This window comes from Desmodus rotundus, chromosome 8, assembly GCF_022682495.2.
Source record: "Desmodus rotundus isolate HL8 chromosome 8, HLdesRot8A.1, whole genome shotgun sequence".
NCBI classification, from domain to species: domain Eukaryota; kingdom Metazoa; phylum Chordata; class Mammalia; order Chiroptera; family Phyllostomidae; genus Desmodus; species Desmodus rotundus.
This window is the reverse complement of record NC_071394.1, coordinates 31881513-31895152: the sequence shown is the minus strand read 5'-3', so window position 1 is coordinate 31895152 and position 13640 is coordinate 31881513. Positions and strand designations below refer to the sequence as shown.

Below are 13640 nucleotides of genomic sequence, written 5' to 3'. Positions count from 1 at the left end.
GGAGAGATTATTTCTTTAAAATAAACTTCCTAAGTGTTTGTAAATTCCTGGGTTAAAATGAATGCTCATTATTTTATGAAAGGATGTACAACTTTAACACTATTGCTGGCATTATCTATGGCTTTTCATTTTATATGTGTTGTCATTGCATTCCAGTTTTACTCATTTTTTGGTGCATTGTTCAACCTTCATGAATATATTTTTTTTCCTTACACGTGAGAACTTTTGCTTATTGAAGAGATAAAAGTAGAGATTCAGTTTTGTTTTAGATTCCTTTGATAGCTCTGGTGCAATGTTCCACTAAATTAGTTTTATCTCCTTTGTCCATGTCCAGATTATTTACTCTGAACTGTGCTTCCTAGTATCTTATTTTTTAGCAGTATGCACAGATAAACTTTAAAATAGTTCTTAACAGAGGCATGTATCTGTAGCTTTCAGAGCACATCTATGCTTTGGTCTCATCCTGGATATCCTGATTCTTTTTGTTTGGAATGAAGCCAGGCATTTTCTGCTTTTAGGAAATTCCACAGGTGATTCTGCTGCCCATCATTGTTTGAGAATCACCACTTCGGAGATTTTAACTGTTACTCAACATATCCCCAATCTCTAATTACTTAGAAATCATTCACCAGTATTTCTTTTTTATTACTTTCAAATTTAATACAGTATAATAATCCTAAATTAGCAAATGTTAACTATTCAATACTAAGTAAAGATCTGGTTTTTCTTTTATTTTTTGACACTTAGTTTTCTATATTACTGAAATGGGCATAATAATTTCTTGGACTATAGACAAATTTCTTCCCTATATCTTTTGCCTATGTGACATGATTTTGTAATGCGGTCCTATTTCTAAAAACTGACATTGGTTAGAATTAGTTTTTATATTTCCATTAAAATATGTTTCTTCATTTTTAAATTATATTTTATTGTTTATGCTATTACAGTTGTCCAGTTTTTCTCTTTTGTCCCCCCCACCAAGCCCTCTACCACTCCCTCAGGCAATCCCCACACTAGTGTCCATGTCCTTGGATCATATACATATGGTCTTTGACTACTACAGTATATCCCCTGTGCTATACTTTATACCCCCGTGACTATTCTATAACTATAAACTTGTACTTCTTAATACCTTCACCTTTTTCACCCATCCTCCTGACCCCCCTTCTACGTGGCAACCATAAAAATGTTCCCTGTATGTATGATTCTGTTTCTGTTCTGCTTGTTTATTTTGTTTCTTAGATTCAATTGTTAATATATATGTATTTATTGCCATTTTAGTGTTCATATTTTGATCTTCTTTTTCTTCTTCTTAAAGAAGATCCTTTTAACATTTCATATAATACTTGTTTGGTGGTGATAAGCTCCTTTAGTTTTTTCTTGTCTGGGAAGCTCTTTATCTCCCCTTTGATTCTAAATGATAGCCTTGCTGTGTAGAATAATCTTGGTTATAGGTTTTTGCTTTTCATCACTTTGAATACTTCTTGCCAGTTCCTTCTATCCTGTAAAGTTTCTTTTGAGAAATCAGCTGACAATCTTATGAGAGCTCCCCTGTAGGTAACTAACTGCTTTTCTCTTGCTACTTTTAAGATTCTGTCTTTAACATTTGGCATTTTAATTATGATGTGTTGTGGTATGGGCCTCTTTGGGTTCATCTTGTTTGTGACTCTCTGTGCTTTTTGGACTTGTATGTCTATTTCCTTCACCAAGTTAGGAAAGTTCTGTGTCATTAGTTTTTCAAATAGGTTTTCAATTTCTTGCTCTTACCCTTCTCCTTCTGGCACCACCATGATGCAAATGTTGGTATGCTTGCTTAAAGTTGTCCAGAGGCTCCTTACACTGTCCTCACTTTGGGGGATTCTTTTTTTTTTTTTTTGCTGTTTTGACTGGGTGTTTTTTGCCTCCTTATATTCCAAATCTCTCATTTGATTCTTGGCTTCATCCACCTTACTATCGATTCCCTGTAAATAGTTCTTTATTTCAATTAGTGTAACCCTCATTTCTGACTTTTTTTTTTTGCGCTATTGAGGTTCTCACTAATTCACTGAGCATTCTTATAACTAGTGTTTTGAACTCTGCATCTAGTAGATTCCTTATCTCCATTTTGTTTAGTTCTTTTGCTAAATTTTGATCTTTTCTTTCATTTGGGCCATGTTTCTTTATCTCCTCATTTTGGCAGCCTCCCTGTGTTTATTTCTATTTATTGGGTAGAGCTGCTACATCTCCCTGTCTTGGTAGCCTGGCCTAGTGTAGTAGGTGCCCTGTAGGATCCAGTGGCACAGCCTCACCTGTCACCCAAGCTGGGTACTAGAGGTGTATTTACCATATGGACTGTGTACACGTTCTTGTTGCACCTTGATTGCTGTTGGCACATCCAAAGTCAGCCACTGCCTGTGTTCTCTCCCTGGCAGCCTGGAGTAAGACAGAATGATCTGCAGATGGCTGCTCCTTGTGCTGGGCTTGGAGGTGCCCATGTGAGGCCAGCCTGTGAATAGCCAGAGTTACAGGGCTCACTGTGGCCATATGCTGTTTGAGAGGATTTAGGAAAATCTGAAGCATGAGCCAAGAGAAGCCATATACATGGAAAAGCTACTGGAAACAGCTTTGGTGGGCCTGAAAGTTGAGTAGGGCGGGGCTTCGGGGAGTCACCAGGAAGGGGCAAACAGTGTGAACCAGGCTTAGAGTCTCAGATATGGCTCCTGCCTGCTGACTTTGTGTGGGGAGGGCTCAGAAAAGAAACAAAGGCCTCTGCTACCACTTCTGTCTGGGAAAAAGCTGCCCCCTGGTTCTGGCCCTGATGCTGGACAATTCAGTTTCTCCCAATATGTCTTTGGTGCCTTTCAATCTGCCAGCCCCATGCTGGAGCTCAGAGCCTGTGAGTCTGAGTAAGTCTGTATGCAGACCCTTTAAGAGGAACTGCCTGGAACTCCAGCAATTTCTGTCTTCCACACCCTAAATTACCCTTGGTTTTTACAGCCATAAGTTATGGAAACTTATTTTCCTGGCACAGTAACCTTGGTCTGGGTGGCCTGGTGTGGGGCTGGGACCCTTTGCTCCTAGAGATCCCCCCTGATTGTTATCCACCACACATGGGTACGGGACCATATCATTCTTCATCTCCGTCCTTCCTACCAGTCTGGATGTGGTTTCTTTAATTTCGTAGTTATAGGAGTTAGATTCAGCTCGATTTTTGGTGGTTCTGAATGGTGGTCGTTCTGTAGCTTAGTTGTAATTTTGATGTGGTTATGTAAGGAGGTGCGCCTTGTTTATGTATGCTGCCATCGTGACTGGAAGACCGATAGTCCAAAGTCTGTTTTTCAAATCACATTGAGAAAGTAATGTTAGTCTTTTCGCATTCAACAATATGTGTATTAATATCTTCCTAACAGTGTAGTGTTAAGGAATCTTTATTGGAACTTAAAACTAAAATTCATCTTTTTGTTTGCAGGGCATGTCTTTAACTTCAGAATGGTTTACAAAGTATTTGCAATCATCAGCAGCTGCTTGTTGGGTAAGTTTGAGTTTTTTAAAAAATAATTTTATATCATTTTGAAGAATTGTACCATTTTTCCCCCAGATTATAAAAGTTTTCTAACTAGCTATATCTCGTTAGTCATAGTCTTTAATAAGAATAAACCCTTTCTAGTAGATTGAAAGAGAATACATAAAGAAAAAAATGTTATTCATGTTATATTTCATTATATACAAATTGAGTGTCTCTGAACTTAGCTGAAATTTAGTGTTAGGGAACACTGATTCATACTGTCATTTAGTAAATGTTTATTGATGACCTACTATGTGCCTGGCCCTGTTCTCAAATCAAGTGTTGTATTTCAGAAAAAGACATTGAAAAAATCTCTTGGAATTATAGTCTTTAAGTAAATGTCAGGTGATGCGAAGTGCCATGGAGACAAATAAATCAGGATAAAGAACATACAGAATGGAAGGGGATGCCATGTCACTTAGGGTGGTCAGGACAGGCATCTTTGAAAGGGTGATATTTGAGTAGAGATCTGAAGGAAGTCAGAATGAGCCATGTAAAGGAAAGAATGTTCTTAGCAGAGACCACAGCAAGTACAGAAGTCCCAAAGCAGAGTTACCTGGCTCGTTCGTGCTTAAGAAACAATAAAGAGGCTAGAGTGGCAGAAGCAGAGTGAGCAGGGAAAGTGGAAAAATGAGTTCAGGGATGAAAGGAATGGCTGGGGCTAGGACCTGGAGTTTACTCTAGGGAGATAAGAAGGGAGATAAGAAGGATTTTCTGCATAGGAAGACATGATTGAACTTCAGATTTTAAAAGGATTGCTAATGCATGGAGGGTAGATTTTGTTGGGGCAAAGACAGAAGCAGGGAGACCAGTTAGGAGAGTATTAGAGTCATTTGTTTAAGGGATAGTTGACCCACAAACAAGGGTAGTACTGTAGAAATGAGGTACACTTTTGGATATACTTCTGTTTGTATTGCGTTGGCCAAAAACGTTTGGTTGTTTCTGTAAGATGGCTCTGGTAGTGCTTAGTTGTCTTTATTTGAAACAATTTTGTTAGATTGTATTGACAGCTGTCATATCTGCATGTATTTTAAAAAAAACTTACCAAATTGGTGAATTTTTGTGAAGCCATTTTAATATCAAAGATGGAAGGAAAAAAGCAACATTTTTGGCATATTATCTTTTATTATTTTAAGAAAGGTAAAAAACTCAACCGAAATGCAAAAAAAAAGATTTGTGCAGTCTATGGAGAAGGTGCTGTGACAGATTGAATGTGTCAGAAGTGCTTTGCAGCCCTGACCAGTGTGGCTCAGTTGGTTGGGCGTCAGCTCTGCAAGGCGAAGGGCCACCAGTTCAATTCCTGGTCAGGGAACATGCCTGGCTTGAGGTTTAGGCTCTGGTCAGAGCATGTACAAGAGGCAACTAATCAGTGTTTCTCTCTCACGTCAGTGTTTCTCTCCCTCTCTTTCTCCCTCACTTCCCTTCTCTCTCAAAATAAATAAATAAAATCTCTTTTTTAAGTGGTTTGCAGAGTTTCGTACTGGAGATTTCTCACTGGACAATGCTCCACTTCAGGTAGACAAGTTGAAGTGGATAGCAATCAAATCAAGACATTAATTGAGATCAGTGTCACACCATGCGGGAGATAGCCTACATACTCAAAATTTCCAAATCAGTAGTTACTGGTGAAAAGGAAAAATGTGTCCTTTATTTTTTGGAAAAAAATGTTCAGACTTTTTGGCTAACCCAACGTTTTGAAGATTAAGCCAACGTGATTTACTGATGAGTTGGATATGGGAGGGGAGAAAGGGAAGATCTCTCTAGTGTTTTGACTTGAATTACTGTAAAAATGGACTTCTTTTTTTCTGATTGGGAAAACTGAGAAGTTTGAGGGGCTTAACAAATGATCTTATTTTGTTATTAATGAAATAAGTTATTTAACTCAAAAAAGTGGATCAGATTTACAGTATGTAAGAGCTAATATGCAAATTATTCTTTCAGATAAAATTATTCTACTTAATAGTTTTTTTTTAATGTCATGTTTTAAGTTTTAAGTTAGTTCTTTCAGTTGCTTATCTTTTTATTTCAGCCTAAAATTTACAATTGAAATATACACAGTATCTCTCTGCCATATGGAAAGTTCTTTTGTACTGAAACTAGAGGAAAGGTATCAAAAAGTAAAAGAATACCCAAAAGAAGAATTTTTAGACTAGGTCAAATTGAAACTGAGCATAACCTATTATATCAACTTTTCTTAGGGTATTAAAATCCATGTTACATTCCTTTGTCGTCATTCTCTTGTAGGTATATGGCAATCTAACATCTTGCCAAGCTCTCGGAAATATGTGTGTGATGAACATGAATTCTTACGACTCTGCCACTTTTGATGCATGTCGACTGTTTCAGTTCGTGTTTGAAAATACTGCTGGACTGCGCACTGTTCATTCTGTTTCGTTTTGGTAAGGATATTCTAATTGGTGAACTGTCATTTTGACCAGATTCCGTTACTTTCACAAATATTAATATAAATGTTGCTTCCCCATTATTAAAACAGTTGTAATTGATTGTAGGAGACAGAATCTTCCGTGGCTGTTCTATGGAGATCAGCTAGGACTAGCACCTCAAGTACTCAGCACTACACCTCTTCCTACAAATTTCAGTTTTAAAGGGCAAAACCAGGTATAAGCACTATATTATTAAAGGATAGCTACATTCTAATTTATGGTGGAAAAGGTAATAAGAATGTTACTACTCATAATTCATGTTTCTTTACAGTGCTTTTAAGATTTAATTACTGACCTAAATCTAAGTATATGCATATGTCTGGATTATGTGATTGTGGCGGCAAGTAGTACTTATGGGGTTGGGAAGGGTAGTTCTCATCACCAAATGCAAAACAGTCTCAGTCCCTCTTTGTCTCTACATATTTAGGAAGTGCTTCCAATCACAAATGAGGGCTCTATGCCATTTCCCCAGCACTTCACAGGTCCAAAGTCTCACCTCCAACTTTTTGACTTTGTAGAATGAAGTAATAGATTAATTCCTCCCCCCTATTTAACAGGTTTGAAAGGAGCTTATCTGTTCATAGCACTGCTCCTCCTTTCTGAAACAATGGTTTTATGCAAAAAAAAAAGTGGCCCATTTATTTTAGGCATGTTCAGTCATAGAGATAGTAGATTAATTTTACTTCAAAGTAAAGATAATTGAATTTATTGCCTGTAGAGTATGTGACATTATTTTATTCTTGTTTTTCTTTAATCAGTATACAAAACTGAAGTTTGTTGCTGCTTCCTATGATGTGAGAGGAAATTTTCTCAAATGGCAAACTTTAGAAGGTGGTGTTTTACAGGTGAGCATGATTCTAGCTAAAGAATTATAATGTGCCTTATTTTTGCCTGAGGAAAAAACTAACTTACTGCTTGAGTGGAGTTTCAGTTGTGTGCTACAGTTGATTTTTTTTCTTGTACTTTAAATTGGAATTTCTTACAACCAAATCAAGTTATGACTCACAGATGAGGAAATGGTGCTCAGTGAGGTTAGGTAATTTACACAAGGTCTTGCATCAAGTAAATTGTGTAGCCAGTGTTCTGTTAAGTTTAAAAATCATGATTTTTAATTTATGACAAAAATGCTCTCTTAACTTTTCATACCCTTAATGCATTAAGTAGTATTATATAAAGTATATATCCATGTTGGGACTTGAGAATTCTTACTATAAGCCAAGCAAACATTTGTAAGAGGTATTTATCAGTTGTATTCTTTTGCTCTAGCTTTGTCCAGACACAGAAACAAGATTAAATGCTGCTTATTCTTTTGGAACAACCTATCAACAAAATGTAAGTTTGAGCTGTATTAAACAGTCTATATTTTAGTTTCATTTTTACATTAACATAGTTGGAATAATCTTTGAATGTTTTGAGACTGGAAATGTTTTTAATAATGATGAAGAGTTTCACTGGTTGCTATAATTTTTATTATCTGGGTATAGAAAATCTTAATTTAAGCAACATGAAAAGAGTAAGTGCCTTGTCCTCTTAAGAGCCTTATATATCATACAGTGTTAGATTTTCATAGTCAGTTGTTGATTTACTTGTAGACATATAGGCCTTAAAAATAAGGTCTACTTCTCAGTGTTTTGGGATAAAGTAAAAATATTACTTTATTTTTAGTGACTAATAAAATGTTACCTTCATCTCCATCTATCCCCCAGTAACAAATAAAGATGCTTTCCTTTATTATCCTCCATACTTTCTTTCCTCCTTCCCTCCCTGATCTTCCTTCTGTTGGTAACACATTTTGAAATTACAGTATGGTACAAATAAATATTATGAGCCATTAAACATTCACTAGTCTACAAAAATACCTCTTGATTAAATTGATACACATACACCATAGAACCAAACTGTGATTCCAGTTTTCTGAAAGCCATGATGAAAAATACTATCATGGGAAACACTGGAAGAAAACAAACATTTTTAACAGTGGTTATGTCTAGATTGTGGGATTACAGGTGATCTTCTTTTTTAAAAAAAATATATTTTGAAAATCTTCTATCATGGGCATGAATTTACTTTTATTATTAGAAATGAATTGTATATTATTTCCAAAAAAAAATGTTATTATGTGTCTCCCATAGTCAGAAGAATCAATACTTGTTAATGCCCGCTGCTGTGTGTTCAGCATTTTATCTTTGTTATCTGACCCATGAAATACCTACATGAGATACACATTATCTGCTTCTCACAGATGAGGAAATGGTGCTCAGTGAGGTTAGGTAATTTACTCAAGGTCTTGCATCAAGTAAATTGTGTAGCCAGTGTTCTGTCAAGTTTAAAAATCATGATTTTTCATTGAATTTAGCTGCCTCTCAGGTAGTTCAGAGCATAGTAGAAAAAACAGCTATATAGGCAAAGAATTGCAAAGAATATGTGTCGATCTATAGGTATGGACAAGGTACGATATTGGCACAAAGGAGGGGCCATCAGCAGTTCGTGAGGAAGTAGAGAAGGACTTCAAAGTGTTAGTATATTTGGGCTTATAGAATAAATGTGAGTTTACCAGGAGAACATAGTGGGGAAGGGAGTGTCAGGCAGGAACAATATTTTCAACATTAGAGAGACATGGAATAGCATAGCATATTTAGGAACTGCAAGTCGATTAGAGTGAATGGACCCTAGACTGGCAGGGAGCAGTGAGAAGTAAGCCTGGCTTTGTTAAGGGGGGCCAAATCATAGCTAGCATTGGACATCAGGATGAAGGATTAGGACCTCATCCAATAGGACAGACAGGAGTTTTTTAAACCTTTTTACTGCCTGTACCTTTAATGTTGAGAATGAAGGCATACCCTCTTCAGCTGGCTTTTGCAGGACAAGAGCCAGGCAGTTCTTTACTGTTAAGTTTTTTTGGTCCTTATTAAAAATAATCATCTTTATAGTCTTCATGTTTTGGAAGCTACATATAAATATGCATATAAACAAAGTAATTTAAAAATATTTTATAAAATTAAAGAAGACACTTTTAAAGATCATAAATATGATTTATAATTTTCATTTGGGATGCTTTTATTTTTAATTTTATTTTCCAGTGTGAGATTTCTATCTCTAAGATCTTAACCAACTTTCCCACTCCTGTATTTTATGACTTATACCTTGAATATATCAGTGAAAATCAACACCAATATATTTGGGCTGTGCCTGTGTTAAACCTAAATCTTCAGTACAATAAAATGTTTGTGAATCAAGGTAAGACATTCATACATACCATTCTTTCTCTGAGCTGAACCCAATAAATAAGTCAACCAACCTGATAACTTAATAACCCTGGATTACAAGAAAGGTCATAGATTCTCTCTTATTATATGGTTTTATATAGCATACTAAAAAGTAAAACAATAAGATTGCTGGTATGTTTGGAAATTTTTACAAACTTGTCAGGCTTATTGTTTAGCAGTTATATTATTGCTAAAAGTATGTTCTGAGAAAAATTATTAGAACTTTAAATTGGGGCTTCTTCAAGTTCTCTTGGAGCTGCTTTCTGGACAAATTAGTTTATTTTGTTGTTTCCCTATTATAAAAGTCTGCTTATTCAAGCATTGTGCAGGGAAAATTCTTCTGAACTGATGAAAAGTGCAAACAATCAAAAAAACGTTCAAATGAGGAGGGAAATCTAATAGGAATTTTTTTCAGCAATAGCTTTTTTTGCAGCCATCTTATCTAAAACAAAATGTACTAATTTTGTGTTTTAAATGTATTCAGTAAGCTTCATGAGAGCCATCTTGAACAATTTGAAGGTATTTTTCAATGCTTTTTTTCTTTTTATGATCAAAGACAGTAACTCTGGCAAGTGGCTTCTGACTCGGCGCATTTTCTTAGTGGATGCACTAAGTGGGCGAGAAAATGACTTAGGAAGTCAGCCAAGATTAATTCGAATTGCTACACGAATATCATTGAGGTAAATAAATGTCTTATGCACTAAATTATGTTGGAATATACAGCAAAATGTTACAAAAGTGTTTACCAACAATTGGCAGATGAAAACAAAAAGAGCCTGTCAGGTGATTGCAATAGGCAGTCCTCCTTTTTTTTTTTTTTTTTTAAGATTTTTTTAATTGTTTCAGAGAGCGGAAGGAAGGGAGAAAGAGAGGGAGAGAAACATCAATGTATGGTTGCCTACTGGGCACCTGGCCTACAACCTAGGCATGTGCCTTGACTGGGAATGAAACCGGTGACCCTTTGGTTCACAGACTGGCACTCAATTCACTGAGCCACACCAGCTAGGGCAGCAGCCCTCCTTTTATTTTCATCTCTGAATAGCTACTGTTTTTAGATTGACCCTGATTAACTAGCAACTGATGTGGACTCTGGCCCGCAGGGTCCATGTGTTGTGGCTGCAGTGGACAAATTCACATGGACTACAGAAGTCCTTGGAGAAAAAGGGACAGCATGGCCACTCTCTAAGTGAGAGAGAGAGAGGGCCATGACCCCTGCCTGGACAGGCTTTAATTGCTTTTCTGGGTACATTTCATGGAGGATGGTCCTCATTTACTATGCATAGGTTCACTGTAGATGATTACCTTTTACAGATAACAAAGGAAAGAATGTTACTAATTACTTCAAAGAGAAGGATGTTGCAGATCAAGGGGGAAAGTAGTTGAACTGGTTACACTCCGTACTTGGGAGGTTTAGCACAGATTTTAGGAAGTTACTTTAGAGATATGCAGTAAACATTTGCTGCCTCAATCCAGGATGAGGGAGTTTTAGCAAAAGCAAGTCTCATAGCAGCCTAGGTACAATGCAGGCCTGATTCCCCACGGGAAAACCGATCCGTGGGTTTGGCTCCCTGTGTGCCGACCTCAGTCCCTGTTGGTTTTCTGAATCGGGCTGGGCTACATTCACCATACCATGTGGACAGGTTCCCTATAAGAAACATCTTCCTCTGTTTAGTATACTTTAACAGTAACCCCTATTGTTACGTTCGGTCCTTATTTCTCTCTTTTCCAGTGTGAGATTCCTGTCTCTAAGACTTTAACCAACTTTCCCATTCCAATATTTTATGATATATACCTTGAATATACTGATGAAATTCAGCACTATCATCTTAACATTAGTATCACACTTCATCATACATTATTTTTTTTCACTGTTTTGATTTTCATAGCGGTATTATGAGGTAGGCAGTACAGAAGCTTTGTCTTGTATCTTGCTGAAATCCAAATGTTTTTAGTATTCCCTCAATCTGCCAGTGTATCCCTAGTGAAGATGGTATCACACCTAGTCAGGCCTGACTTGATCCTGGTGAAACCATGCTGGCCCCTGGAGCTTAGCAGTTTTCTTTTGAGTTGACAAACTCAGTACTAATGCACTGAATTCAGCAAAATGTACCCCACTCTGTGCCATAAACACTACTAGAGCTGATATATTACTTTGTTAAGAATTCATCTTTCTCTTTTGAAAATCAGGATTCATCTGTCTTTCTCTAGGCTTTATGTACCACTTCTTATTTGAATATTACTCAAAAAATGGTTCACAGTATTTCAGTGATTTCATTTGTAAACTTCATAGGACCTATATCAAAAGGAGTTTTCTAATTTGTCTCAGAGGGTTTATTTTAATATTAAAGTTTTAACCACTTAACATAGCTTGTGTTATTATCATTAATTTATGTTTAACCTTCCCTAGTCCTTATTAACTGGTTGGTTCTAAGATCACCAAAACTGTCCATGTTAAATTCAAAAGAAACAATAAGTTAAATATATGTTTTAAGGGCCCAGGTGGACTTATGATGAGAAGTGTATTTTCTTTTAAATAGCATCCACCTTGTACCCAGTACAAAAAATGGAAACATCTTCCCTCCCTTAATGACCATTGGCTACAGTGACATTGATATCAAAGATCCTGACAGCCAGTCTGTGAAGGTGAGTTGCTTACTAATCAGTGCCTTTATATGTGTTAAGATGGGGTGTGGTTTACGTTACAATCAAAAGACAGTCCTTTTTCAAGTTTTACATAAAAACTGTTCCTTATATAGTCAAGTCTTAATTATTTTTTACTAATAACGGTAAGAGATGAGTTCTTAGGGATCCTGAGTGTAAAAAAGCAAGAATGAAGTCTTTTAGTAGACAGAGTTCCAGGAGTTGGGCATCGCGGTTCAGGATGCTGGGTGCTGGGCTGCAGTACAGCGTCTGCTGCCGTTCTCTCCGGCCACCCGCTTCTAAGATTTGGTCTCCTTGCCTGATTAAGCCAGGAACTCACACTTTACAGTGGGCAGTCTTGCCCACTTGAAGACACATGTCAGTGGACAGAAAGAGATTAAAATGATCAACTTTATCACCAGTAGTGCTGAAATGAACCTGAGAATGCAGTTTGAACCTGCAGCCAAATAGGCTTTCTGTCACTTCCCCAATTCAATGAAACTTGAACACAGAACTGAAGGCCTCCCCTGCCTGGCAGGGTCTGTATATGGAAGAGACCATGTATACCCTGAAGACAGGCTACGCCTAAGAGAATGAGCCCGGAAAAGGCCGAGCCATGCATGCTTAGTGCCTCCTCTCACTCCCACCCAGTTGGTAAAGCATTTCTGCTCTGAAGAGCAATGAATGAGAGAGGGATGGAGAGCCAAACCAGACGTAGTCCTTCTAGACTTTTCCCTCAGAGAGATCAAATGGTTATCCCCTAAGAAAAAAAAGGGCCCTTCCTCCTTTTTAGAGCTAATCTTCTCACTGTTTACAGACTTTCCCCAGTGTCCTGTTTCAGCCCGAACTTATTCAGCCAGCTTCCCTATTAGTCCCTTTCCTTTGCTGATAACACCTTTCACGTTGTCCCCTCTTAAAAACAAACTAAAACAACCAAACAATAAAAAGTTTCCTCAATCCCTCTAGCTTTTCAGCTTGCTCTCATATATCTTTCCTTATTTTCCAGCCATTTACATTTTCATCATTTGCACTCTGGCTCTTGCCATGTTGCTTCTTTGAAAAACTCTTTCAGTGAAGGTGGGCAATGAATTTTACAAACACTGGCTTTATTTCTTTAACTTGACATTTATACAACATTTGACACTATACTCTTGACCTTCTTGGAACTCCTTATGCTGTAACCATGGTAAGACTTAGGTATCTTACCTCTCCTACATCTCACAGTCCTGTTTCTCTTACCTTTTACTGGTGGTTCTTTCTCTCCTTGTCTCTTAATATAGTGACGTGCCTAAGATTCTTGTTTAGCCCATCAAAGGGTATGATTATTGAGCCAGTCGCTAAATTCTTGGTATGTAAGATACGTCACATTCCTCAGTTACACAAACCTATCAGAAAATGAAATATGATTAGTTTGGGTTGACTCCTGTTAATGGACCTAACCTAGCTCCTAATGAACCCCTCTTTCCTTAATGTATATTCAAAAGGGATATTTAAGCAGCACGAATAATTCCCAAAAAGATATCCATTTATGTGTAAGTAAGGGTCAACTCTAGTAATATTGATAGTTCAACAATATGGCATTTATGGTAAAATCCAGCTACAAATATATTTTTATAGTAAAAGTAGATTTGTGCTATATAATTTCAATATGACTAATTTGCTTTCTTTTAAATATCAGGTTTCTTTCTCAGTCAAGTATGAAATGAATCAAGAAGAAGCACGTATCCAGACAGATGTGAGTTTATT

The 13640-nt window shown here is 36.9% G+C and overlaps 1 protein-coding gene across 2 annotated transcripts in view; it reads left to right on the top strand.

The window, feature by feature from the left end:
• Positions 1 to 13640, top strand: part of TMEM67 (transmembrane protein 67) — a 55128-nt gene that overhangs the window by 15319 nt on the left and 26169 nt on the right. For both annotated transcript variants that reach the window (XM_045181657.2, XM_024572312.3), the window contains exons 7-15: positions 3449 to 3511; positions 5789 to 5943; positions 6055 to 6163; positions 6747 to 6833; positions 7255 to 7320; positions 9069 to 9225; positions 9811 to 9934; positions 11792 to 11897; positions 13573 to 13629. In XM_045181657.2, coding sequence (XP_045037592.2) covers positions 3449 to 3511; positions 5789 to 5943; positions 6055 to 6163; positions 6747 to 6833; positions 7255 to 7320; positions 9069 to 9225; positions 9811 to 9934; positions 11792 to 11897; positions 13573 to 13629 — 924 coding nt within the window. The remainder of the gene's footprint in view (positions 1 to 3448; positions 3512 to 5788; positions 5944 to 6054; positions 6164 to 6746; positions 6834 to 7254; positions 7321 to 9068; positions 9226 to 9810; positions 9935 to 11791; positions 11898 to 13572; positions 13630 to 13640) is intronic.